This window comes from Pseudoliparis swirei, chromosome 11 (assembly GCF_029220125.1).
Source record: "Pseudoliparis swirei isolate HS2019 ecotype Mariana Trench chromosome 11, NWPU_hadal_v1, whole genome shotgun sequence".
Taxonomy (NCBI): domain Eukaryota; kingdom Metazoa; phylum Chordata; class Actinopteri; order Perciformes; family Liparidae; genus Pseudoliparis; species Pseudoliparis swirei.
This window is the reverse complement of record NC_079398.1, coordinates 13,517,913-13,543,365: the sequence shown is the minus strand read 5'-3', so window position 1 is coordinate 13,543,365 and position 25,453 is coordinate 13,517,913. Positions and strand designations below refer to the sequence as shown.

At 45.3% G+C, this 25,453-nt stretch overlaps 1 protein-coding gene across 2 annotated transcripts in view; it reads right to left on the bottom strand.

Annotated features, from left to right (window-relative positions):
* The window catches only part of arid1b (AT rich interactive domain 1B (SWI1-like)), a 160,463-nt gene that overhangs the window by 16,293 nt on the left and 118,717 nt on the right, over window positions 1-25,453 (bottom strand). For both annotated transcript variants that reach the window (XM_056427057.1, XM_056427058.1), the window contains exons 6-10: window positions 20,833-20,919; window positions 17,059-17,238; window positions 8,843-9,167; window positions 1,279-1,415; window positions 274-362 (exon numbers count right to left, since the gene is read on the bottom strand). In XM_056427057.1, coding sequence (XP_056283032.1) covers window positions 274-362; window positions 1,279-1,415; window positions 8,843-9,167; window positions 17,059-17,238; window positions 20,833-20,919 — 818 coding nt within the window. The remainder of the gene's footprint in view (window positions 1-273; window positions 363-1,278; window positions 1,416-8,842; window positions 9,168-17,058; window positions 17,239-20,832; window positions 20,920-25,453) is intronic.

Below are 25,453 nucleotides of genomic sequence, written 5' to 3'. Positions count from 1 at the left end.
GCATGTGTGCACTGCAGATGCCCAGCCCTCTCTTTCTCTGAGAGTGCTGGGGGCAAAAACAAAGCGAGGAAAACATTAGGAATGGAAAATGTTAAACAAATCATTAAATATGGTGAGAAAACAACAGAGAAACAGCCCACTGTGCTGAGGCAGCGTATGCTGATCAGATCGGGTTTGCTTCATTAGGGGAGCAAGATCAAAAAACAAAACAAAAAGATGAGAGGAGGAGAGGGAATTGCAAAGGAGGAAGGAGGAAACAGGTCAAGAAGGTACCTTTGGCTTGTGAGGCTCGTTGGCCGGGCCGCTGTCGTCTTTGATGTCCGTCTTTGATTTCCCATCTGGGCTCATCACCCCCATGGCTCCTTCACCAAGAATGAAGAAACATTACAAACATATAGCGAGAGACACACCTGTCCAGCTGGGGGCTCTAAACTTAAAAAGTGTAAAATAAGCTGTTAAAAGACTGTTTCTTAGAGAAGATAGAGACAGAGAGCGAGATAAGACTCCGCTAAGGCGAGCCGGCGTGCTCTTTCAACCTCGCTGACTGCACATTCCTCGTGTGGGAGATCTCACATCTCCAAAGTGGCAACAGAAAGGGAAAGAGATGCTGACTTCTTTTTGTTTCCAAAGACACAAGGTTTCTAATTGAAGACGGGCTGAGGTCCTTAAAGACTGATTTTCATAGTGCCAGCTGCATAATTCTTATTAACAGAAAGAAGGGGTCCTTGAATACGAGGCCCCCCTCTTTATTTTTCCCTTGTGTGCGGCGGCATGGTGGGAAAACTAATGGCTTTTTTTAGCGTGCCCAGGGGCAAACCAGATGAGTTTTGAGGAACCTTGGCGCTCTAATTCGCTTGAAGTTTTCCAAATGTCACGCATTCTGATATTTGCGTTTCAATAAAAGTTGCCTTTCATTTGAGTAGCTCCAGCGCTCTCCGAGGTGCATTCAGCAACAATGCAGCTGGGCGAAGGGCTGAAAGGATGCAGCGCATTCCTCTCGGCTCAGTGCTCAGAAAGTGACTCTGGGATTCTTTGACTATCGTTTGGCCCTTTTAGCCCTCCCTCTCTTCATCTCTCTCTGAATGAGTCCTCAGTTGCTTTTGCTGTTGATTCAACATAAAAACACGGGTTCATCCTGAGTGTCTCAGTGTACAGTTGTATACTAACCGTGAGGACGGCGATATCTTATTCGCCATGTTCTTCTCTCTCTTATCAACATGTATTCTGTTCATTGCAGAGACCATTAATTACTCTGCTGTTTGGCATTCACGAGTGTACCTGAAGGCGGCATATTGTAGGCTGGACCTTGTGCGTTGCCCATGGCTGAGCTGTTGTTCCCCGTTGGCTGGCTGTTGGGGACAGTGGCAGCCGTGGTGCTCGCCTGGCTGATGCCAGGGCCTTGATGGCTGCCCTGCCTACCACAGAAAGAAGAGAGGGATGTTAGGCGGAGAGGTGGGGGATGAAACCAGTTTAGATTCAGGATGTAACGACCGGCTGTGGAGAGATAAGTGGGTCACAGCGAAAGCTGCCGAAGAACAGAAGTCACACAATTGTACAAAGATGGTATTTGGCAGTCTGTCACTGCCAGCCTGCTTTATTGTTGTGATAAAAACTGAGCAGCATGTATATCCGAAAGTCAAAATGAAAGCACGTACACAACATATCAAACAAACCGCTCCTCCAAAAGGTTGAAGATGAGCATGCAGCGTCAAAAAGAAAAAACTCCCTTCCTCTCTTTGCTCTTCTCCTCGACAAATCCCCCCTCCCCTACCTTTCCCCCCCCTCTTCCTCCCTCTCCCACAAGTCATAATTTAACTAATTAAGGTGTGCTTTTGGAGAGGATCATGTTATTTGTTGCCATGGTGACAGCAGAAGTCAATCCCGCTCAATCTCCCTCCCTGAGCCTCCGTTCCCCCCCCCTCTCTCTCCCCCTCTCTCAGGCGGCTCATCACATGGTGTTGCAAGCGACATCAGAGGGGCTTATCTGCAACCTGCTGAATACTGGCCAGCCATGTGTGTGTGTAAGCAATATGTGTGTGTGTGTGTGTGTGTGTGTGATTGAAGGCAACATCTATCATTGCATGCCAGGCAGGCCAAAGCCAGTGACATCGGGGCTGAAAGGGAACACCGTGTTTGGAACAATTTGGTCTATCTCCTGCTGTCTCAAGATTATCTCCTGGACAACCGTATGAAAGAAGGCTGGGAGAAGAGGGGGAGACAGACCGAGAGAAAACAACAACATGCGGGCTTAAGAGAGACAGAGGCCTAAACGACTGAACACATAAGAGAGGAACGGCGGCAGACTGAAACAAAAAGAAAGGAAGACAGTTGGAGAGGTGGGGAGGACAGACAACTAAGGAATTGAATGGTAGCGAGAGTGGATGTAAAGGAAGAAAGGATGAAAGTAAAGCAGGAAGGAAGGGAGACATCAAAGGAGACAAAGTTGGGCAACAACTATTTGGCCCGAAATGCAGCACTGTGGACGAGAAGAAACATTCTATCCGGATTTATGTCAGTCAATTCTCTCCTTACTGGCATCTTCCTCTCTTTCACACTCACACACACACACAGTGTAATGCGCCATGTTGGAACCGATACACATAGCCAAAGAGGAAGGATTGGCTTGGTAAACCTCCCCATAATCTCATCTCACAGATGTAATTAGTCATAGAGCACGGCTGATCATACATATGTAATCCCTCTATGGGGGCCGAGGTGCACAGGGGAGCAGCTCCGTGGCAAAGAAACAAGCTCACACCAGATCCACGCTCGTCTGGCCCCGTTTCCATATAACGAGGGGAATATGGGCTCCTTCGCTGCTGCCTACGTGTTACCTAAAAGCTTTGTGTGACTCAAGACACAGCAATAAATGTACCTTTCGATCGTTGCAACTTGTTGCACGCAAACTCCCACAAGAGAGCGCTGAGAAGTCAGAAAGGAAAAATAAGTTTGGAAATGCCCGAGAACCCCATTTCTCCATAGCGTAAAAAACGCCCCTCACCCAGCTTAAGCAATATAAGCAGAAGCTCTCATGTGAATGGTGAAATACCCAAAACAACAACAACAACAGTGGTTGGAGGTTTTCAACTGTGGCACTCTCCCATTATGACTAATTCATGTCATAAAAAAGCCCATTAGAAAGCACTTGATGGAGGCATTGCACAGCGTTTAATCACACTTAATATATGCATGTGCCGCTATCGTAAGGGGGGAGGAAAAGAAAGGCACGGCGCATTCATCTTGCTCTCAGGCACCTTGGTGCCGGGGAAAAAAACCCTTCATCCTGTTGCCGCAGAGAGGGAAAGAGAGTAAAGGAAGAGAGAGAGGGAAAGAGAGGAGGGGTAGATGTAGAGGGAGAGGAAGAAAAATGAAGGGAGGTGGAGGGAAAGAGAGAAGCAGGGAGGGAAATTAAGGCAAGAGGAAGCCTGAGTAGTGTGTGTATGTGTCCCTGGTGGACCGATGGGGGGGCGTAGCTCCAGCTCAGGGCCCCAGAGCTGGAGGTAATCGCTGTTCCATGAAACTGAGCCAAGGGAACACACACACACACACACACACATACACACACACATGCACACACACACACACACAGTAAGAAGCATGGAAACATCTATACTAACACCATCAGCGCACTCTCAGTTTGTTGTTTAGGAGTGGCCTGAGGAGGGAGAGAGATAGAAACAGAAAACTCTTTTTTTTCTTTTTCTAAAAGTTTGCGTGAGAGTTTTGACATCACAACACTTGGAAGATGTAAGAACATTCTGCTTTGGGACTTGTTCGGCCCGTCCAGATATCACCGGGGCAGAAAGGCTCTCACGTTCACAGTTGAAATGCATTGATAGAAACAGACATTGTTTTTTTCTACCACTTCAAAGTGACAACGAACATTGTTTTTCTATTCATTCTATCTAAATACTCTACCCTGGCTGCCCTTCCCCCTCCCCCGGCGTCCCCTCGTTCTACAGAGCCACCGCTCGCTCTTTGCTATTCAGTCCACATGTGTGAAGGGCATCGGAGAAGGCCACTTTCGCACTGTGGGCAGAGTGTGTGTGTGTGTGACAGTGTGTGTTTGAGCGTGTCCTTGTGTTCATGCGCAGGGTGGGCGCTGTTGCCAAGGGGATGCCATGGTTACGAGGTGCCAGCCAACCAGCTGACAGTGTCTCTCTCGAAGTGGCAGCGCCTTTGTCCTTCATTCATGGTGACAGGCCACGCTGATGCCTCCCAGCGCCGCTAACTGGACCAGACAGCAGAAGCGCTGGGACTGCAGGAGTGTGTGATGACTGAGCGTCCCTCCCTATCGATCCCTTGGCTTTGTGTGTGTGTGTGTGTGTGTGGGGGCTTGTGTAAGAGTGTGAAGAAGAAAGTGAGAGAAAAAAGAGCCAAAGAGAGGCTGCTGGATGGAAGGATGGAGTGGGTCGGCTGGAGGCCATGAATTATATATGGACCCAATCTGTTCTCAGGGCAGCTTGGGCTCATAGCTCCTCCAAACTCCTGACTCAACTCACCACACACACACACACACACACACACACACACACACACACACACACACACACACACACACACACAGGGGGGGACATAATAAACCCCACAAAAAAAATAAAAGGACAGCTTTTAACATATTAAATCCAGAGAAAAGCTCCTCTTCCCTGCTCCCTCCTTTCCAAACATCAAACAGCTCAGGATGGATGGAGGAGAAGTCATTTATTTTGCCCATCTCATGAAAGCAGAGCGCTGCTCAACACTGCCAAGACTGCGAGCGACAAAGCACCACAGGCAGCATCACTCGTTCTTGACATTCAAGCGCTGCTCTTATTTATTTAGCAAATTTACTTACTAAGGAGGTCAGAAATGAATTATTTGGCGAGGATTTGCCTCGGAGCACTCTCCCCTCCTCTCTTCTTCCCGCTTCCAACATTTCTCCTCCCTTCAATTTCCCTTTGATTTACGGCTCTTTTTTTCCCTAAGTGCTTATTTTTTTCGACAGAGCCCGTTCCTACAGCTCCAGGAACTTTTTGCGGAGTGTCGCCGGCAGCGCTGGAAAGTCATTCGAAAAGCCAATTCTGTCCTCAGAAGCTGCTGCCAAGAAAAGCTTACACCTTTTAATACTTTTAGTTCTCTTCTCCCCCCAAAAAATGTAATCCCCAAACATCCATCCACGGCCTTAAAAAAAAACCGTTGTCCCGCACCTTTCCTCCAAACAAACGCGTACCTCCCCCACGCTGACAGGCTCGACAAAGTCCGTGTTATTTGAACACGACATGTCAGACTTCTTACGCTGCAATTCATCATACTGACAACTGGCAGCCCTGTACGCCCAAACAGGCAACTTTTCATAAAACGGATGCCAATTCCCCTCAAATGTAATTTCAATAAAGACCTCCATCTGTATTTGAAATTTAGGAAACAGCAGAATAAACCTAGTTTGCAAAAATTCGGATTAGCAAGATTTTGTGACTTAATAAAAGACATATTTCACTGTGCAGGTAAACCTTTAGTGGATCAACAGGGTGCCAAAAACTCTCTGGGCCGAAGCTGTTTCTCTTCGCCCACCGATCCAACTGATTAACCAATAAGCCAGCCGGCCGGTGGAGAAAAAACACTCGCTGCACTTTATGAAGATTTAATCACGGCCCGCGCCTGCAGCCATGGGATAGCAGAAGTGGCCCTACTCCGCTCATTTGGCATTCCCTTCACTCAGCGTAATGAAGCTGGAGTGTGTCTACTGGTGAGGCGGGGTGTGTGTGTGAGTCAGGGTTGGATGGAGATGGGGGATAAGAGGTGGAGATGTAGAGGGATTATTGGTGGGGACCTAATAAAGGCACGTGTTCAAGATAATGAAGAAAAGAAGAGACCGCCCAATGACATCACCGCTAACTAGCCCCTGATTTGGAAGGTTGGGAGCGGCAGCTCACTCCGGGGTTGATGCATCAAAGGGTGAAACCAGACATGTGCTACGACTAACAACTTGTTTCTCAGACAGAGAGGAACTCGGTCTGAATGTTTCTGAATGTTGCACCGCGATCTGGAGAGCAAACAGGGAGCTGGAGCCTCTAACTGCAGGTTTCTGGAGGCCCATTTTCTCCTGATCTCCCTCAGATGTTCTAAAGTGGGATCTGAGGAAGAAAAACATAACAAGGCTGTGCTGTGAGACAGCGGAGAACAAAAAGCAAATTGGGAGGAAGAAAGACTGAGAGATAAAACAGTCTGGGAAGCATAACAGAGCTGCATGGAGACGGCGATACAATTGGGAGAGTTGGTAAGAAGAGTGGAACAGGTGGGAGGCGAGAGAACAGATGCAGACGGATGGATGAAAGAGGTAGAATGAGCGATAGCAGACAGGAACAACTCTGAGGGCAACTCGCAGAAACCGGAGTATTCTGCAAAAATGTCCATATTAACAACCAGTTAGCTTCTTTTTTTGTTTTAAATCAGTGGAAACAACTTTCTGCCAGGAGACTAATTCCTATTGTAAAAAAAATCTATATTCTGAAGAAGAAAGCAGCAAAATGACTAATGATTCAGATTCGTGAAGATTGTTCTTCTTTGAAAACAAATAGTCTTGGCAGACAGTTTTTACACCAGGCGGCTAGTTTATACAAGCATTTTGTTGTTCGAAATATCCAGTGTTTGAATGGTATTTCTTCAAGTGCAGCGGAAGTAATGTTTGTTTTGAATAAACACGAAAAATATAGCATGAACAGAGAAGAAAAATACATATTTCCAAAGGAAAATCAAGCGAATAAGCCACCATTGTGCCAGACCTTTTGCTTAAAAGATGACCTTTGCAATGTCGTAAAAAAAACAAAAAACAAAACATCAATGACAGGATAACACACCGAACAAAGGACACGAAACCCAGGGATGTTTTCACAGTCGACCGTGAATAAAAATGGATCACTGAGAGGAAAAATACATGAAGATAAGAACACTCTTTTCAGAAAGATATGTAAACAAACAGCATAGGAAAGAGAGATAGATAGAGAGAGATAGAGAGAGAGCCCTCTCCTCCGGCAGCACCACAGCGAGCGACACCTCTCTGGTGTCTCGGTGAACGTGAGGAGAGACTGACAGTCAGTCTGATTGGTCCCAGCAGTGGGGATCATGTCATGCCACTTCTTATTGACAGCCCGGCCATCCCTTAATGGCCGGGCCAGCATTTGCATTGCTGTGTGTGTGTGTGTGTGTGTGTGTGCATTGGGCCCCCCTGATGCACGTAATTAATCACACATACTGTCAGCCGCACCACGAAATGCCAACGCAGTGGACACGGCAATCTGAAGCTCAATGAGTGTGTCTGTGTGTGTCCGTGCATCACACTGTCTGTGCTCACTTGTTGTTGCCGTGAGAGTGAGTGAGACAGGCTGATGATGATAATGATGACTCCAGTGATGATGCTGAAGGTGATGATGGCAATTACAATGATAACAATGATGACTCTTGTTTTGCGTGTGAGAAATATCACCAAGACCCCTCTCCGCTCAGTTCAGCCTGAAACATGTCCCTTCAGTTTATTCATACGACACACACAGACACACATAGACACACACACACACACAGACAGATGTTATGAGGGTGGTGGACCTACCTATCGTGCTGTGAATGTGAGGGTGGCAGGATGGGTGGATGGTGAGGTCTGAGTGGAGGGGAAGCTGGTGGACGGGTCGAGGCGGGTTGGGGTGTGGGCCAGTGGGCGGAGGTAGGTCGGGGCGGCTGCATCTGGGCCTGGGACCTTATATATGGAGGCCGCCTGTAAATCGGCGTCAACGGCCCCCCCCGCGAAAAGAGAAACCTTCACTTGAAATATCATCACTGGCTCACAGTCTCCAGTCGGCCTCATGCATCATCAGAAATGAACATTGACAAATATTAATCTGCCACCTCAGCCTGGAGAACGCTGGCAAGACTGCTCCCATGATGCATTGTTAGGCAAAACCTGCACCGATTGGAGGAAGTGCATAAATCCACCCTTTCCTCCCAGAAGACGGCCATGTTTCCACAAGTTCCCCCGACAGGGTTCAGCAAAAGTTTACTGCCCACTCGTTCCTACAACAGCCCAACGCTACCAACACTCATATATTCACAGCTCCAACCCTGATGGAAACATCATATCCCTTAACTCATATAGCCGACCATTATAGCATCAAAGTGCTGTGTGTTTGTGATAAGGTGCTTGGTATCACCTCTCTCTCTCTCTCTCTCTCTCTGGTGTTTTCACAGTAAAACCAATGGTTTGCTTTTTCTTCTTTTATGTTCTGACAGCGCAGTATTCAACCCATGCAGTCTGCTCACAGACCAATATCTCTCTGACTGCAACAAATGGCACTTGGAGTATAGTGCCAGTGCCAGCTATCAAAATGTCAGGCACTTTACGAGATGTGTGAAAATAGGGATAGCTCCGCAAATGGCTCATAGAAGCGTGGAGCTCCTGAGAACGACTCCCTTCACATCGGAAAAGACTGTGGGAAAAAATTAAAAAGGAAAACTCTGTAACACAGAAACTCTCTGAGGTGCTTTACAGCACACCTCGCCACAGATGACCCGGATGGGAGACAGAGGAGCTCGCTAGCAGAGCACGATTACCAGGGAAATCAAAAAGGCTTGGGCCATCTAGGTTTGAGCCGCAATAGAATATTTACACAGAAAACTCTTTTGTCAAGATCTCTTTCGGACAAATATGGCATAGAAGCAGCATAAATGATATATACATACATACATACACTGTATATATACAAACTTAGGTGAGATGCAACACAAAGCAGAACAGAAACACAAGTTTACCTCTAAAAAAACAACAACAAGATGTACTTAAGGCGTGGGAGCTGAGTCCACGCTGTGCTCTCACCTGTTGTGTGTGGAGTTGGCAGATCCCGGCATGGCAGCTGCTGCTGCCTCCTGGGCCTTGCGGTTAGAATTACCCAAAGAAGGAGGGCCCATCCCGTGCCCAGCTGGCTGGGGCATGCTGGGGGAGCTGGGAGCCATGGGCGGGTACACCCTGTTCTGGCTGCCCGGGCCGTGGCTGCTGCGACCCCCAGGTATGGGCTGGCCGGGCCCCTGGCCGTGCATGGGGCTGCTTGCATTCATCCCCAGACTGTTGGTCATGCCAGGGCCAGGGCCACTGTAGCTGGTGCTGGCAGGACCACCATAGTTGGAGGGCCGGGGGTAGTTACCTGGAAGAAGACAACATGGGAATGAGCCTAAAATGATTACACAGACGTCACTCAAAACGTAAAACATGAACCTGTCCCTTGAGACTTTCAACGTCTCACTTGAATTTGATAGATTGCCTACGAGAATGACTCAAAATGGCTGCTGTGAAATACTGCAGCCTCAGAAGGGTGCTGTGAATCACTTCATTTGAGGGAAATGGAGTTTATCAAGCGCTTGTCAGCTGTTACCATTATAAATGCAATAGTGACACACACAGCAATTCCATCCCTCAAGAAAATAATCTCGTGACAGACGAGGAATGTAAAGAGCAAAACGAAATTCTGATTCATAACCTCTTCAACCTCCAGAGGAGGCCGTAAAAACTATTCGGTGTGAGGTGTGCTGACATTTTTCACAGCTGCAGGTTGCTGGATGGCCATGGGAACAATTGTCAATCTTAAGGCGGACTTTGTGAAACACTTGAAAGGAGCTCTAATCTGCAGTAAATGCTTTCTTGCTGCCCTGGAGTGCCACACGGCCGTGATGCCAGGAGCTTTCCTAAGGCACACTTAAACCCCTCCATCTTGGCTCGAAGAGCAAAGCTCGCCTTCAACACCAGCTGCAATAAGAGCCACCATGCTGTCAAAGACAACATGTACATACATTCAGGCCCCCTAAAACACCCACTAGACATGTAATTGTAGTCCATCACATTGTACTCCCTCTGCAGGCACTGGGCCTTTTGACTCTGATACCCCCCCACCCCCCGGGACAAATCCCCCGCAAGATAGAAAGGAAAATGTGGCATCCTCTATTGTGGTGGGGGCTATTTATTTTGATTTGATTAAGGGTGCTTTAGTTGGGCCTCACTGCTTAATCCTCTGTGAATATGTCTGGAAAAGGGGATCAAGTCCCTTTAAAAGGCTTTTCTGCACGCTCAGACGAGGGAAAGTTGAATGACAATATTCCACAAGAGGGAGAAAAGTAAATAAAAAATGTCTACGAAAATGGAAATGGCTTCTCAGTGTCCTCGAGCTGCTTCGGTGAAGACGCTTTCCACATGACATAAGCCTGCAAGCCCAACAGAGGGAGAGAGCGAGGGTAAGCAGCAGAGGGTTGGGGAAAACAGACAGACAGAAGTTAGCGGAAAAAATGCCTGCACACCCCCTCAAGCCCCGAGATAGGATTTATATTGAATCCCAAAAAAAAAAGTATTTCCCATAAAAGTCAGCAGCTTAGGTTGAATTTGTCCAGAAATTGTGATGAAATCTAGTGTGGGAGATGGGGAAAGAAGAAGAGGATTCCTTCTGGGCAGGCTTTGGTGAGGCGGTGAGCTGAGTACGGCTGACACCTGTCAAGGGTTTTGGGGCTATAACAGGGAAGCGTTCAGTAAGAAAGGATGTCTGCTAACGAACACAGGAGGATACGTATGGTGCATCGTACACGTGTGTGTGTGTGTGTGTGTGTGAAGGCCTATATAATACTTCTGAGACCTTGCAACCAGTGAAAGATACATTTCCATGTTCCTTCCACTCACAAGGGACTTCCTACAACCCTGGAATCGGTGTGCTGCAGAAGAACCAGGCTGCTGTTAGCGACCTCTCTCAGCCCTGTTCGGACAGCTGTTGAGCCCCTTGTCATGGCTGCCTGCCCTGCGCTCTCAATAGCCTGGGTGGACACTGTGGTCTTTGGCCCTTGTGGCAGAGTAAGCCTTCAGCACACCTCCCGGGGAGTTGTTTATAACGAGAAGTCCCATTAGGACGATTTGCATCTTTTTCCCCCCAATTTGGCAGACGAGCTGAAAGCCCCAAAGACGAGAGTTACTGCAAGTTTCCATGAGACTGTATTCAACTTTACTGGAGGGGGTGGGAGATGCCAAACCAAATCTAACTGAAGAGGTTTGTGTGCTGCAATGTCCTAGTTGTGGGCTATGTTTGACTGGGCTGACAGAGTGGCTGTGGGACCGGGCTGGTGCTGAGCTTTCCTGGGAGAGTCTTGCTCCGTCCTGAGGAAAATGATTCACTTCCTGAAGGATTGGTGCTGCGCCAAAGTGCTTCTTCAAGGACAGATAGTGGACTAACCCACTTTTCTAAATGACTGAGAGCTCAACCCTGAAATTCTCTGTGTTTTCTTAAGAGTCATTTATGCTTTCCAAGGTGCCGTTCAGAATTCATCAGATGAGAAAGTCAAATGACAAAATACAGAAAGCACAGAATGCATTCATCACGCCGACGACAGTCACAACAAATATAATGCGACATAAATTGACAACATCTGCAGTATTGTTGTCAACTTAGTCCATAACTGAATTAACTCCCTACGGTGTTAACCTAATATCACTGAAAATATGTATTAGGTGCATTTTTATTAACAAACACGTCCTCGAGACAAATAATGCTGTAAAAGTGAATATAGATATGTGTTTATTTTTTTGTTTTTTACTTCTCTTTATACAAAGAATCTGAAAAATGTCAATATGTGTATGTGAGATTCTGAACACTAATAAAATAAAAAATAAAATAAAATAAAAAAAGTGAATATAGAAGTCATGGGAGTTTTGTATAGAAACAGATCATCACAAGTTTCTGCACGGCAAGAGACAGTCGTTAAGATCTGTTATTTAATGTCCCTCCTCTCTTTGAACTTCAAGTTACAATACAAAAGTGTCTTTTCTTAGCCCGAACACAAGCTTCATATATAAAGTATTACGAGATGTGAGCAGTTGGTGGCTTCAAGAGATTCCACTTCCTGTCAAACAGGCCGGAGAAAGACATGTTCAGTGCTGGCTTACGAGATGCACATGTTGTCATCTACTTCACCTTCTTTTCATGCTACTCTGGAAACCAATCAAGGAGGGATAGGAGGGAAAGAGGACAAGGAGGACGTCATTTGTTTTCCGTCCCTTCTCGTGTCCTTGTGGCTCAGCCTCGGTTTCCTGCCTGCTTCTCGAGCACTTGGTGCCTTTGGGGTGTCTTGGTGGTATTTATAGCATGATGGAGGGGAGGAGAAAGAGAGCTTGTGGTGCTTCGTTCACAATTACATGGAAATTCCCGGCACAGTCACGCCTTCGGTGGACTCTATATCCTGCTCCTGGTTTAATCCCTGCAGTCCTGCGGGAGAGCTGGACCGCGACCAAGCAGATTACCGCCGACTGCTTCCTCAGCAGACTGCACCGTCCGATGCTAACAGCCGAGGCAGTCATTCTTCGGGCTTCGGCGGAGTACGGTATGATGGTGCAACCAACGAGCCCTCCGGATCTGTGGACTCCGTCAATAAGGAGTGAAACGCAGATTACATGGCTGCATGCTTGAGCTGCCAAGGACAGCGGCAGGTCAGGCTGTCCGTGTCCACATGTGGATGAACACAAAGAAAAGAAATGAATAACAGCATTTTTTCACTTTTACTTTTGCAGTGGTTGGAGGAGGACAGATTTGTTTGGGGAAAGAAATGCCGTGTGGTACTCATTTCGTTCCATCGTACTCAGTACGGTTGCTGTGATTCACCATCTCCTTTATTTTACCCCTCTTATGCAAATTAAGTACTATTTAGGATAACATTGTTTTGACTGTTTCTCGTGTAGTTTCAATCTTTAAATGGGCCGGATCAGTTCACAGCCACTGATAATGTCACTGCAGACCATTATTGGAGAAAAACAAACTTTCAAGTTCACGTTGAGACTCGGTATTAGACTGCAGTCCACACGTATGACTTGCTGGGATGGATAGTTCTGTTGCCTCAGGCTCCCACGTCCTCTCCCGGCCAACTCAGCACCTTCCCCGACAGGGCGTCTGAGCCTGAGCAGGGATGGGTGGGCCTTGGGGTTGCCGAGCTCCACACACTGTCAATTTCCTTCGAGAAACTCCACTCCCTCCCCTAGGCGCTGGCTTTTTTGGCTGAATTACACTGCCGCTCCAGGAAGGCACTAAGGCTTAAAAGTGCTGTCTGAGGCATGGTCATTACCAGCAAGTGCTTAACCCCTCGGGGAGGGGGGGGGGGGGGGCTATGCGAAGGGTGGGAGAGAGAGAGCAGAGCTGAGACAGACTCCAAATCTCTCTCCTGTAAAGGTCTGATATCCTCCTCCCCGTCTGTCTGCCTGTCCACTGTTGTCAACATGCCGGCTCTGTCCAAGCGCATGTCTTAAAAACAGCTGTTGGAGTTATTTGAGTCCTGAGAAGCCGGATGCCAACACACAGTACGAGATCAGTTTAACGTTGGATAAAGACGGCTTTCTAACGGCAGCCGTGAACATAAAGAGAACATATTTTGAGGGAAAATATTGGGCAGTCACTTTAAGAGCTACCAATTAGACTGTGAGAACACAGCAAAGGAAAGGAAAGCTTTGGCAGGGTTCGACTGCGCATCAATCTGGGAGAAAACCTTTGGTTACAGCCTAAGAAGCAGCCTCATGCAATCAAAGACCTCTGGAAGAAATAACTAAATATTTTAGTATTGTTTGTAGAAGGGCCATATCGTCCTGCAGACTCATGCATCACTGTAACCGTATGCTGAAGGGCTTACGTAGTTGATTACACAAGCTGCACTGCAGTCATTAGCCCCCGATAAAAGAGCAGTGCGGCAGCCTTCGCTGATGCAACACCAGACGTGCTCTTTGGTGAGCTACACACTGTGACTGCTGGTGTCGGTGGCACACAAGATTGCTGGACACGTTGTGTCACACGCCACGCAAACGACGTAAGAGTTGGGTTCGCCAAGCGTGACATTGGGCAGGCCAAGAAAAACAGCAGCGCAGAGTTCAGAAACTTGGACTGCGTTTCTGTGTTGGCTAATGGCTGCTAATTCATTAGTGTGCTTAGTAGAAGGAGGGGAAGCAGATGGAGCTGTCATGAAGAACAATGACCAGCAGCTGTCTGCCTTGTTCAACCTCAACAGGGCCCTGACTATGTCCACATATTCATATTTTCCAGAACTGAAGGTGTTGGGAGTCATTCTTTCATATTTTTGTCTCTTTGTGGAGCGCACATTTTGGCATGAGAACATCAAAAGGATGGAAATATGAAGAAAATCCTCCAGTTACCGTTTTATATGTTCTACATAAGGTTATGGCCGTGTTCAGAGAGGCAATAACACTGCATCAAAAGACAAAGCAGTCTCATTAACCTCTGTGAGGTCATTGCGTTGGTACTGCACAGTGCCTGTGGAGAGAGATCCCGAGAGAAGCGTCAGGTGGTCCGGCAAAAAAACCACATTTAACCTGGCTAAGAGCTAAACCCTGTGAGAGTCTGGCAGCCGCGACAGGATACAGGGTTCGACGTAACGGTTGTGTGGAGGTAGCAAGCGAAGATACAAAGGTAGCCACTCAAGAAGTGCCACGCATGCGCTACTTGCTGCTGTCTGAAAGAATCTGAGTCCTAATACAGGACAGATGCAGGTCAGTTGAAAGTGTATTAAATTTAAATGGGAGTACACATACATCAGTATGTATATACCGTGTGTGTGTGTGTGTGATGAGAAGAGAGCGAGCCTGAGCTGTTCTTTCCGTTCCTGATGGGAACATCTCTCCTGTCACCCGAGTGAGATTTCACGCTCATCTGCCTCCAGAGCCTCTTCGGGCGAGTCCGCCTCGCTGTCGCTCTCCGCTTACTTTACTTCTCTTTTTTCTCTCTGCTTACTGGGCTGTCAGCCCAGCCAAAGTCACATTAAGAGATAAGAGTGGGTAGAGAAGCTAGACCAAATACCAAATGCATTAGGGCTATTAATCAACATGAACAAATGAGAGGGAGAGGACGCAACTTTGGGAAAACACACACACACCGATGGGCACATCTATCAAGGTGCCACATTAAAACACACATTTACCCAAAAAATACCATAATGTTTCGTCTGGTGTGTCGCCAAAGGCGGAAAGCGAAGTACAACAGCAGATGTCAACGTTTGCTGGATTGCCAGGACTCGTACATTGGAGGAAACAAGTGAGCGGAGGATGCTTGACAACAGAGCGCACCAAATGTGTTCCTCCAACTTCAAGGAATGTGTTTATTTAAAAAAGAAAAAAGGTCTTGGATTGATGGTTGATGTGTCGTCAAACAGGCCTGCAGTATGTACTGTAGTAAACTAAACTGAATATTAGCAGCTAGCTAGGCTTACAACCTAATATAAATGATGTTAGTTAGCCAAATATGTTGAAATGCTAAACAATATACTTTTAAACACATGAGATTATTTTCTTTTTGAAAAGTCTCTGAGTTATGAGCCTGTCTATTTATTCACATTATTCTGAAATTAACCATTTTGAATGAGTACTTTTACTGTTGGCACTTTTAAGTACATTTAAATGCTAATCAAGTTGTACTCTCACTAAAGTAAGATTTTAATCCTGGATTTTTACCCTAAGTAAAAGATCTGAATACGTATTCCCCCACTGGACATCATCATTCAGAGGACAAACCTGACGTCATCAGGAGGGCCAAGAGGTCCGTCCAGAGTTCAAGTGTCTCATGAATACTCAGTCACACCCTCAGAAAGCTTCAGGACTAGAGAGAATGTGTCTGTGTGTGTATGGCAGTTGTAGAGAGAGAGGCAGAACGAGTAAGGGACAGGAAAGGATGTGTCCTTCAAAATGAGTCTTTTTGTATTCCTTAATAAAAAAGCCTCTTTGAAACCAATGCCACGGATGTCAAGGCCCAATGGGGGCCAAGAGTCATCGAAAAAGACAAATGTGGCTTTCTCATCTGAGGCCAGACTCTTTCTGAATGAAGGACACGCACGTCTTCATCACTCTAATAAGACATGTCAAAAAACAGAAGCTGTTCCTCAAAACTGATGTCAGCTAAAAGTCAACACGGTTAGTGTTTTCAGGAATAATTATTCTTCATTAAGTTTGAAGGAGTGTAAAATCCAATTCTATCTTTTTTGGTTTTGAATCGTCTTTCAATGAACCACGCCTCAAGGACTAAATGTGTTATTAGAGCCCCAAATGAATGACAGCACCTCTGCTTAATGGAACACATTGATATTTGGGGGTAAAACTATAAACCAAGACTCCTTGATCTGTCTTCGGCAGATTGAGGTGCTCTGAGCTCAGACGTCAGTAAATCCAACATGGAGCATTATCTCAAATGAGCAGTTAACTCTGGCATGTTTTTGAAGATGAGAAAAGAGAAATCATGACATAAAAACTATTTCCAAACTTGTGTTGACTTTGTCCTGTTAACAACATTTAGTGTGATTAAGAAATTGTGTAAAGATGGGGATGAATGTGTAATTCTTCTCATCAGCTCATCCAAAAATGAATGTGTTGCTTCATATAAAACATCCGCTATGTTTATAATAATGATAATACTGCACGCGTACGGTCACGTCTGCATTTAAAACAGAAGAATTACTATCACAAAATCAAGTAATTTTCACGGATTCTCAGAGATTTGTGAATTTCCAAACAATGAAAGTAAATAAATCTACATTTCTCAGTGCTGACCTGAAGGGAGTCCAAGATGGAGGTGTGTGTAGCTTATTAGCTGTTTATTCAACCCTCCTGTGTTGGTGTATAAACTGCTCCACAAATGAGGTCTGGTGTGCAGACAGTTATGAGACAGTAGTCAATCGTGCAAATATGTATTTTGAATGAACTGCATACTCATTATCTTGTCACCGACGAGCAAGATGGCAGCGAGCAGCGAGTAAATCCGATTCTTTTCCTCCTCGATAGCCACACGCTGGCAGCCGTGATAGCGATTAGCTCGTCGGCTGAAGTATTTCACTAACTGGTCGCTAGTCAGTGAACTAGTTACTGGTTGCTATGTCCCCTAACCTCAATGGATCATGATCAAGGCCAGAGCCTTGAATATGAGCTTCAGTTTCTGATAATCAGTGGGCTGGAAAAACATCGGAGAGAAAATTGCACCAATGAGAACAGGTTTGTTGTAATATCAATTTAGGCAAACGAGCTCCAACCTTGGTGTCCATACTGGGATCCTTGAGGTCCGTACGGGCCTGGAGGGCCACTCTGGGAGTAGGGTCCCACCACAGAATACAATGGGCCCCCAGGTGACGGGTGGGGGGACATCGAAGATCCGGATTGAGGAGAGGCAAATTGAGAGCTACCCTGGTTTCTCTGCATGTTGGACATGAACCCTGAAACACACGAATAGACAAACAAAAGGAACGTCAACACTTTGCTGATAAAATGCCCCAAACCCCCCAAATCCTTTGTGGAGTAAATGTATCTGCTCAGCGAAAACCAAATGTTGACTGAGGGATTGAGCAAAGGTGGGCGTAATCATTTCCAAACTCAACAAATCGGGACATCCATTCAATTTCCTCGTGTAAAGAGACCCTACCTTTTCTAATCTTTTACCTTGGCATTGGCTCCTGTTACTCGTAGATACACATCGCCGGTGAGTAACACGGCATGGAGCAGATATTAGACAAAACATGCACAAAAAGGACAGGCTGAACTGGAAAAGGAACGCCGAGCGCAAATAAACACGCACACGTAATGTTGGGTGAACCTTCTCCGTGGTGAAAGCACAGGTCAAGTGTATCTCTGGCCTCAAAGAAGTGCGTACGCCTGCAAAAGCTGCGGCCACGTAGGTCAGTGTGCGGAGAAAAGAGAAGAAAAAAAGGGCCAATTGTGTTGGAATTCTCTGCACAGAATAAGATGGTGATCGGCCCATGTCTGCTACTGTCATTATATCTGTGTCAAAGCCTCTCAGGCCCAAACTCACCTCCACCATTCAAATTGACATTTGGAGCGACGCTCGCCAAGCGGGCCCTGTCGTTTAAAAAAAAACCCACAGAAAGGTCTCCAGATCCACAACGAATGGAGGAAGGTCGCTGGACGGCCATTGAGGGAAAAAGACGAGGGTGTGGGGGCGTGTGTGTGTGTGTCTGTGTGTGTGTGTGTGTGGGGAGGGTGTCAGTTAGAATGATTAGGTGGAAATGGATTGGGTCTGCTCGACTGTAAGCTTTGATATCTGCTTTGTTGAATGATGAGCGCGCACAGACCGACTCTTAATGAATTTGGGGTTTAGGGAAACGACAGAGTTGGAAAGTGCAAGTTGACACTCGTATAATTCCTTGTTTCTGTTCAGAGAGCGAGTAACAACTGTGAGAAGAGAGGAAGGAGATAAAGGTTTAAAAATGCTATGTGCGCTTTCACTACATGCCCGTGTGCACGTACATGTCTGTACGTATTTGTGTGTGGGGGGAGATAACAGAGAAAGAGAACAATAAACGCTCTGTGTCTGTGTGAGTGTGTGTGTGTGTGTGTGTGTCTGTGTGCAGCAAAGAGACAGAGGCCAAGGCATAGAGAGAGAGAGAGGCAGTAAGAGAGAAAGAGAGAGTGGGAGGGAGAGACGGAGCAACGGAGGCAAAGAGCGATTGGGGCCTGAAAGTGCTTAGGCTGCGAGTGCTGGGTTTAAGGAGCGAGGACATTATTGTAATGTTTTGCTTCCATTAGAGTAAGGGGATTCTGGAGAGGAGGAGAAAAAAATTACAGTGTGTAATATCGCACTTTAAATTGCCTGGAAAATGGATGGGGAGAGGAACATTGTGCAGACAGTGCTAAAAGCAAATAACACATTCAAGGATTTCTCTCTCTCTCTGCTTCATTCCCTCTCTCTACACACACACACACACACACACACACACATAAACCTTTCTCTCTTTCTGGCAGAGCGAATGAAGCTCTCAGCCGGACAACAACAACTGGCAGCCAGTGAAGCACGTGAGAGACAGTGGGGGGGGAAAGGGACATTCGGCGGATTTATGGAAATGCAGAGTGGAGAGACGCTCCTCGGGAGGCAGCACTTGAGCAAAGTGGGGCATGTGTTGCGGGGCCGGGGGCTGGGCAATCCTTGCTAGGATAACAGCAAAAACAACTACGAGCCCTGTTAACCGTGCAGTGTTTGTCTGGACTGGGCTGGGGAGGGCTCTTAGTTTACAGGCATTAGAGCAGCATTACATCTCTGGCTTGATTTCATCATGCTGGGAAATAACCTTTGATAGTGCTTCACTCTCTCTCTCTGACTTCATCCATCCACCCACTTGATGTTAACTTCTCTCGGGTGGTTGGTAGAGAAGGAGTATCACAGTCATTGCAATAAGGTTGCATCCCAGTCTTTCACTTTTTTTTTTGCAATGTGGTGTGGATGCAAATATATACACTACCGTTCAAAAGTTTGGGATCACCCAGACAATTTCGTGTCTTCCATGAAAAATCACACTTTTATTTATCAAATGAATATAAAATATAGTCAAGACATTGACAAGGTTAGAAATAATGATTAATATTTGAAATATTAATTTTGTTCTACAAATTTCAAGCTCAAAGGAAGGCCAGTTGTATCGCTTATATCACCAGCATAACTGTTTTCAGCTGTGCTAACATAATTGCACGGGTTTTCTAATCAGACATTAGTCTTCTAAGGCGATTAGCAAACACAATGTACCATTAGAACACTGGAGTGATAGTTGCTGTAAAAGGGCCTCTATACACCTCTGGAGATATTTCATTAGAAACCAGACACTTCCACCTAGAATAGTCATTTACCACATTAACAATGTAGAGTGTATTTCTGATTAATTTAATGTTATCTTTATTGAAAAAACAGTGCTTTTCTTTGAAAAATAAAGTCATTTCTAAGTGATCCCAAACTTTTGAACGGTAGTGTATATTTTTTTTAAATGAGCAATCCTGTAGTTTTTAGTATTACTCAAGAAGTGGCCATAATTGCTGGAAACAATTTCCCATTTGGCAGGCGCATGTGGCTTGTGGGTTAGCAATCATTTTACAAGCCTCTGGCAACAAGGTGTGGGCAACATTGAAGTGGCTTTACTAAAAGAACTCACACTGTGACTTGAACTAAGTCGAGGATAAGTTGATGTCAGGGTTTACTGGTACATGTTTACCAAACCATCAGTTTCCCACAACCTATGTTGGAAAACCAATGCATGATGGCAGAACCTTGTGCCCGTGTGTGTTTGTGTGAGAGCACCTGCTCAGCCTCAACTACAACTAGTTGTCAAACTATGTTTAGGAAAGTTAGTTTCAGACACTCAAATATGCAGAAAAATAAAAAAGGCGTAAAGCGGGTGGTATGCTGGAGGATCAGAAGAAGAAAGAAGAACAAAGTCCTACGTAGGGTCAAACTACCATCGTCCTTTTCGCTTATTTCCGCGAACATCTATGGCTCCAAGTCCTTTTGCTCGCTCAGAAAACCTTTCATTACCTCTGTTGGTGCTTTTCTTTGAGCTTCGCTAACATACAACATTTCTGTTTCTCTTTCATATGATCTCTACTCTTCATGCCCCATGAACAAGAAAAACAAGAGACGAGAAAGAATAGTTTGACTTGCATTGACTCTTAAAATCTGAGTGTGATGTACAAACTGGATCCTTATGGAAACCGTTTCACACACACACACACACACACACACACACACACACACACACACACACACACACACACACACACACACACACACACACACACACACACACACACACACACACACACACACACACACACACACACACTTCAATGTATGCATTAAGTCTTCTGTGTGGGCGAGGCCTCTAAGAACTCATGGACAAACACATGAACGTCCTCACACAGTACACACATTAACCTTGGGTACTCTTTGTATACTTTAAACTGGCACACCTGATGATTTGTAACTAATCTTAAGCCAGATCCCCCCCCCCCCCCACCTCCCCCACACACACCTTTCTCCTGAGCCATAGGTGAGCGGGTGATTGGCGGGTGGGCTCCTTCTGGTCCGTTCCCAGAGCTCAGTGGGGCCATCGCAGAACCTGAAGAACGACATGAAGTGGAGAAGTGAATATTCAGATCCCCACGTGACGCTGCACGGACGTGACACATTTCAGAGTTACAAAAGGTTCAACAGGCTATAACAACATTTCTTTTTTAATGAATCACATTCACTTCTTTGCATGAAAGCGAGGACAATAGAAAACTGGATTTATATTTCTTTATTTGCATCAACCCTTTTGGAAATTAGAAAGAAACTGCAGGAACTGCTGTAACAATAGAGCACTAAGCGACCACTTTTGTCTTTCTTTCGACATTTCTTTGAATACACTGGAGTCACCTGGTTCAAATAATAAAAAAAATCATGTAATTTGACAGCCCAAAAATCAAAACCCTGGATGTGTTTCTTTAGCTTTAAGCAACAGCGTTAGAAGGTTCAAAGCCATAAAGACACACCGAGAGCTCAGCACAATCACTGTACATGAAGTTGTTTGTGATTAGCTAAATGACAAAAGCACTTCCAGAGGACATATCAAGTCATTGGACCCTGTGCCACGTCCTCGCGTAAGCATTAAAACCAGAGCCATCCCCTGTAGAGCACCAGAACCATTTGAGGATCATTGATTAGGTGGTTGTGCAGGTCTGTGGGCTGCGCCTGTTCCATTGAAATCCAATAGTGAGTTGAGGGTCTTATTAGGACAAAGGCAGACGGAGACTATGGCGGATTGATTTGGCCCAGAGGCAGGCGAGAGAGGGCAAATTAACCTTTCATCATTGGATTCAGACCTGCGACGATGAGGAGAGGGAAAGACGAGGGGAAAAGTAGTTTGTTTTGTCAAACTGGTTTTACTTTAGGAAGAAAAACCCAGTGGTCAAATATGATGTATGTGAAATGCAGCATGCCATAACATACACAAACCGTGTTTTAATTCAACTGCACATGTGCAGTGACGATGGGCACACCTTCATGGTACGATTCCACTCTATGATTTGACTTCTCTTGAAATAGGACTGTGTGCCAAAAGTAATCTTTTACTCATGATGACACATTTTGAAGTGCTGCGAGAGCGATGCCAAAATGTTTCTGCTAGTGTCCTTCAAACTACACGGTGAATCAACATCCCTTATTATAAAGAAAACACTTTGCATTATTCAATCACGCAGTAGAAAGTGAGCTATTCCAAGAAGTATCTGTGTGTGTGTGTGTGTGTGTGTGTGTGTGATGGGTCTGTCCACGGTAGCAGTAAAACATGACTGGAGGTGGCACACACTCCACATAAACAAACCCAATTAAATCAACATAATTGCTTTGCATAAAACTGCATAAACAACATTTTCATACACCATGTTGCCTACACACAGACACACACACAAACACACACACACACACACAGATGTAAAAGTAATTGGACAAACAAGTGGAAATAAACACACTCAAACACACAAGGAAACAAACAAGAGCACAAAGGCACACACACTATGTGTTGAAATATTCTCTCACTCACACACAGACACACACACACAGACACACACACATACCCTGCCTCACACATGAATAGATCAGATTAGTCCGTCACCGTGCGGTGGAGGGAAGGGCAAACGTCAGAGAGCAAACGTTGAAGGCACCCTGAGATATCAGTTTAAAGGCGATAGGTATGTAGATAGATTTATTTATTATTATCTTTATTTAAAAGGGACCATGTACAGTTAAAACATAAATGCACTGTACCAGAGTGTAGCTTCGGCTAATTTGGATCTGTAGTCCCTTGACAGATAGATGTGTGTGCTGGTCCCGGTGGTTCAGTAAAGGTAGTGATACAACATTTAAAGCAATACTCCATTACAGCCTGAAAACTAAATCACACAAGGGAAGCAGGACATTGTTTTAAAAAGGTACTCATTATGCAAAATGGTCCAATTCAGAATGTTTATAATAATACATAATGTGTTTTGGGATTATTATTAATAATGTATTAAGCTGCCCGAGCCTTCATGCTGCCCTTATGTAAACATGGCGGCGGCGGCCGACTGGATTATGTTTCACTTGTTCACAGATGTACTGATGAAGTTTTGTTTTTTGAACGTCAGCAACATGTGTGTGTGTGTGTGTGTGTGTGTGTGTAGAGTTGGAGCAGCTCAGCTCAAGTTCTTCTATGTTTAGGAAAACAAAACAATTGTTAGTTTCGGGTCATTATAAACTGATTAAAACATAGTTACAAATATTATATTCAATATTTGCCAATGAACCCCCCTAAATGTTACACATTGTTCTTTTTTCACTGAACCTCATGAACAGATTTATTTGATATATTTTATCTGATATGTTGATTGTTAGATGTTTTTGATTGTTGTTGTTTTGTTTTTCTGTCTAATTTGTAAAAACCAGCCGCCAAGTCAAATTCTTCTTCTGTCTAACACACGTAGCAAATAAATGTTTCTGATTCTGATTCTGATTTAACACAGGTGCAACATTTAGTTGGTCAAGGGGGAGCAAGTTGAATCTACTTTATAGTCGTGTTGGAGTTTAATCTGTGTATTGCATGACGTTACATGTTTTCTTAATGTAAATGTAAATCTGTAAGTACTTAAAAAAAATGTAGTAATTAAATAAAAAATCCATACATATCCCACAAAAATGTAGCGCACTAGAAGTATAAAGTAAAAGTACCTCACACTATACCTAGCATACAGTACTCTATTAAAGGTACTTCTTTCCACTACTAGTGCGTATGCAGCTGTGTCTGCGAGCACGTTGTTGTTGTTCATTGTGTGTTTGTGTGTCTGACTCGAGGGCCTGCAGCCTCCTTCTTGTCCAGGGTCATGGCCGCTTGTTGCCAGAGGCACATAATTAGCTGCAGCAAGTGTAGATGGGTGAGTGGGTGAGGATGAAGTCTGCTAGCAGGAGTTTACTGAACCCGTAAACAATGGATGTCGACCCCGCGATAACAGCTAGCCATGTGTGTGTGTGTGTGTGTGTTTGTGTGTGTGAAGGGATGCATGCCAGGCACCGGCTATGCTGTCAGACTCTGTCTGGATGGCAGAGTGCTGGTGGCAGCATCTTGTGCTGTGCGTGTGTGTGCGTGAGTGAATGTGTGTGTGTGTGTGTGAGAGAGAGACACATTAAAGGTACACATAGGGAACAGTGCCTTCCATGCTCCAATCCTCTCTCCACGAACCCATGTAAATTGTCCCCAGAGAGCAGATTCATGCAAAGACGTACACGTGTGCGTCTGTGCATGTGGGAGTGAGAGTGAGAGAAGACGAAGAGAGGATGAAGAGAGGAAAAGGAGAACGACGAGAAATAAGAGATCCTTGTTGAAAAAGGGGACATTGAAGAAGAGATGAGAGAGGAGTGGCAGTATCGTTGAGTCCAGGCCTCACCCTCCTTCCCTCTGTCTCTGCAATGAACGCGTAAAGCTTGGAGCACTTTGTGATTATTTCACTTCCAATTACCGTCCAGACAGAACGTCTTCCCACATGGTCTCCTCTTCCTTTCCTACGGTGACTTCCTCCTCTCCTCTCCTCTCCTCACTAGCATTTTTAACAAGGTGCCATTAAATAATTACGTCCAAATAAAACAAACAGTGAGCCCTGGCATGTTTAATCCGTACCATTAATAATTCATACGTTGAATCTTTGACGTGCAGTTGCTCTCCGTGTGCTGATGAGAGCGAGCCAGCAGAGCTAAATGTCAACGCAGCCGACAGTATGTCTTTCCTTGTCCGGAGAAAAAAGGCCATCTTTGCTCGCTATGAATGAAAATGTTAAACAAATAAATGCTTCCACCATCCAGGTCATCTTGTACGGTGTGTGAGTTGATTTGCTGCCTTAAACTACACACTACTCGTAAATGACAAATTCATTTTTCTTTTACATTTCTGAGGATTTTTCAGGGATTAAATATGACTTTATGTGTTTAGATCTGTTTCAGAGTTTGTATATTTAATGTAGGTTTGAGGGCTTTTAAGAGCAACAGACACTGTGGTTAAATACTTGAACTTTCAAGTCTTTAACTTGGTGTGTTTAGATCTCTGTGTGTGTGTCCCTGTTCCCACTGGTGCTCTATAACACAATCAACACATGTGGCCATCAGTGGCATGGCAGTGCGCTGCTGTCCCTCGGCCTGCGTCTTTACCCACCGCCACCACCACGAGGCAATTCACACCTCCACAAGCGCCCAGCTGAGCTCGTATAAACATACAGAAATGCATGCAAATAAACATGATGACTCGCATTCAGCTTTAATGGGGTGCAGAAGCAAGGTTCTTTTACTTGTAATTAATTTAAATTCAACTAACTAGATGATTTTATCCAGATAGAACCTAAGTAACCTTACAATCTGTGACCTCTGCTCGCTCATTAACACTAAGCTAGCAGAGGCAGCGAGGCTTTAGAGACAAACAGATCGGGTGTTTTCATCGTGTTGAAGTCGTTTTAGAGAGACGGCGCCTGCTGCGCTAAAGGACAAGAGAAAACAGGAAGACACCTACAACGGAAATGCTCATTTGGAATTGTGCTGAAAAAGTCAAACAACTGTAATTTCCTCTTTGTAAAAAAGGCACTTAGCAAGCAGAT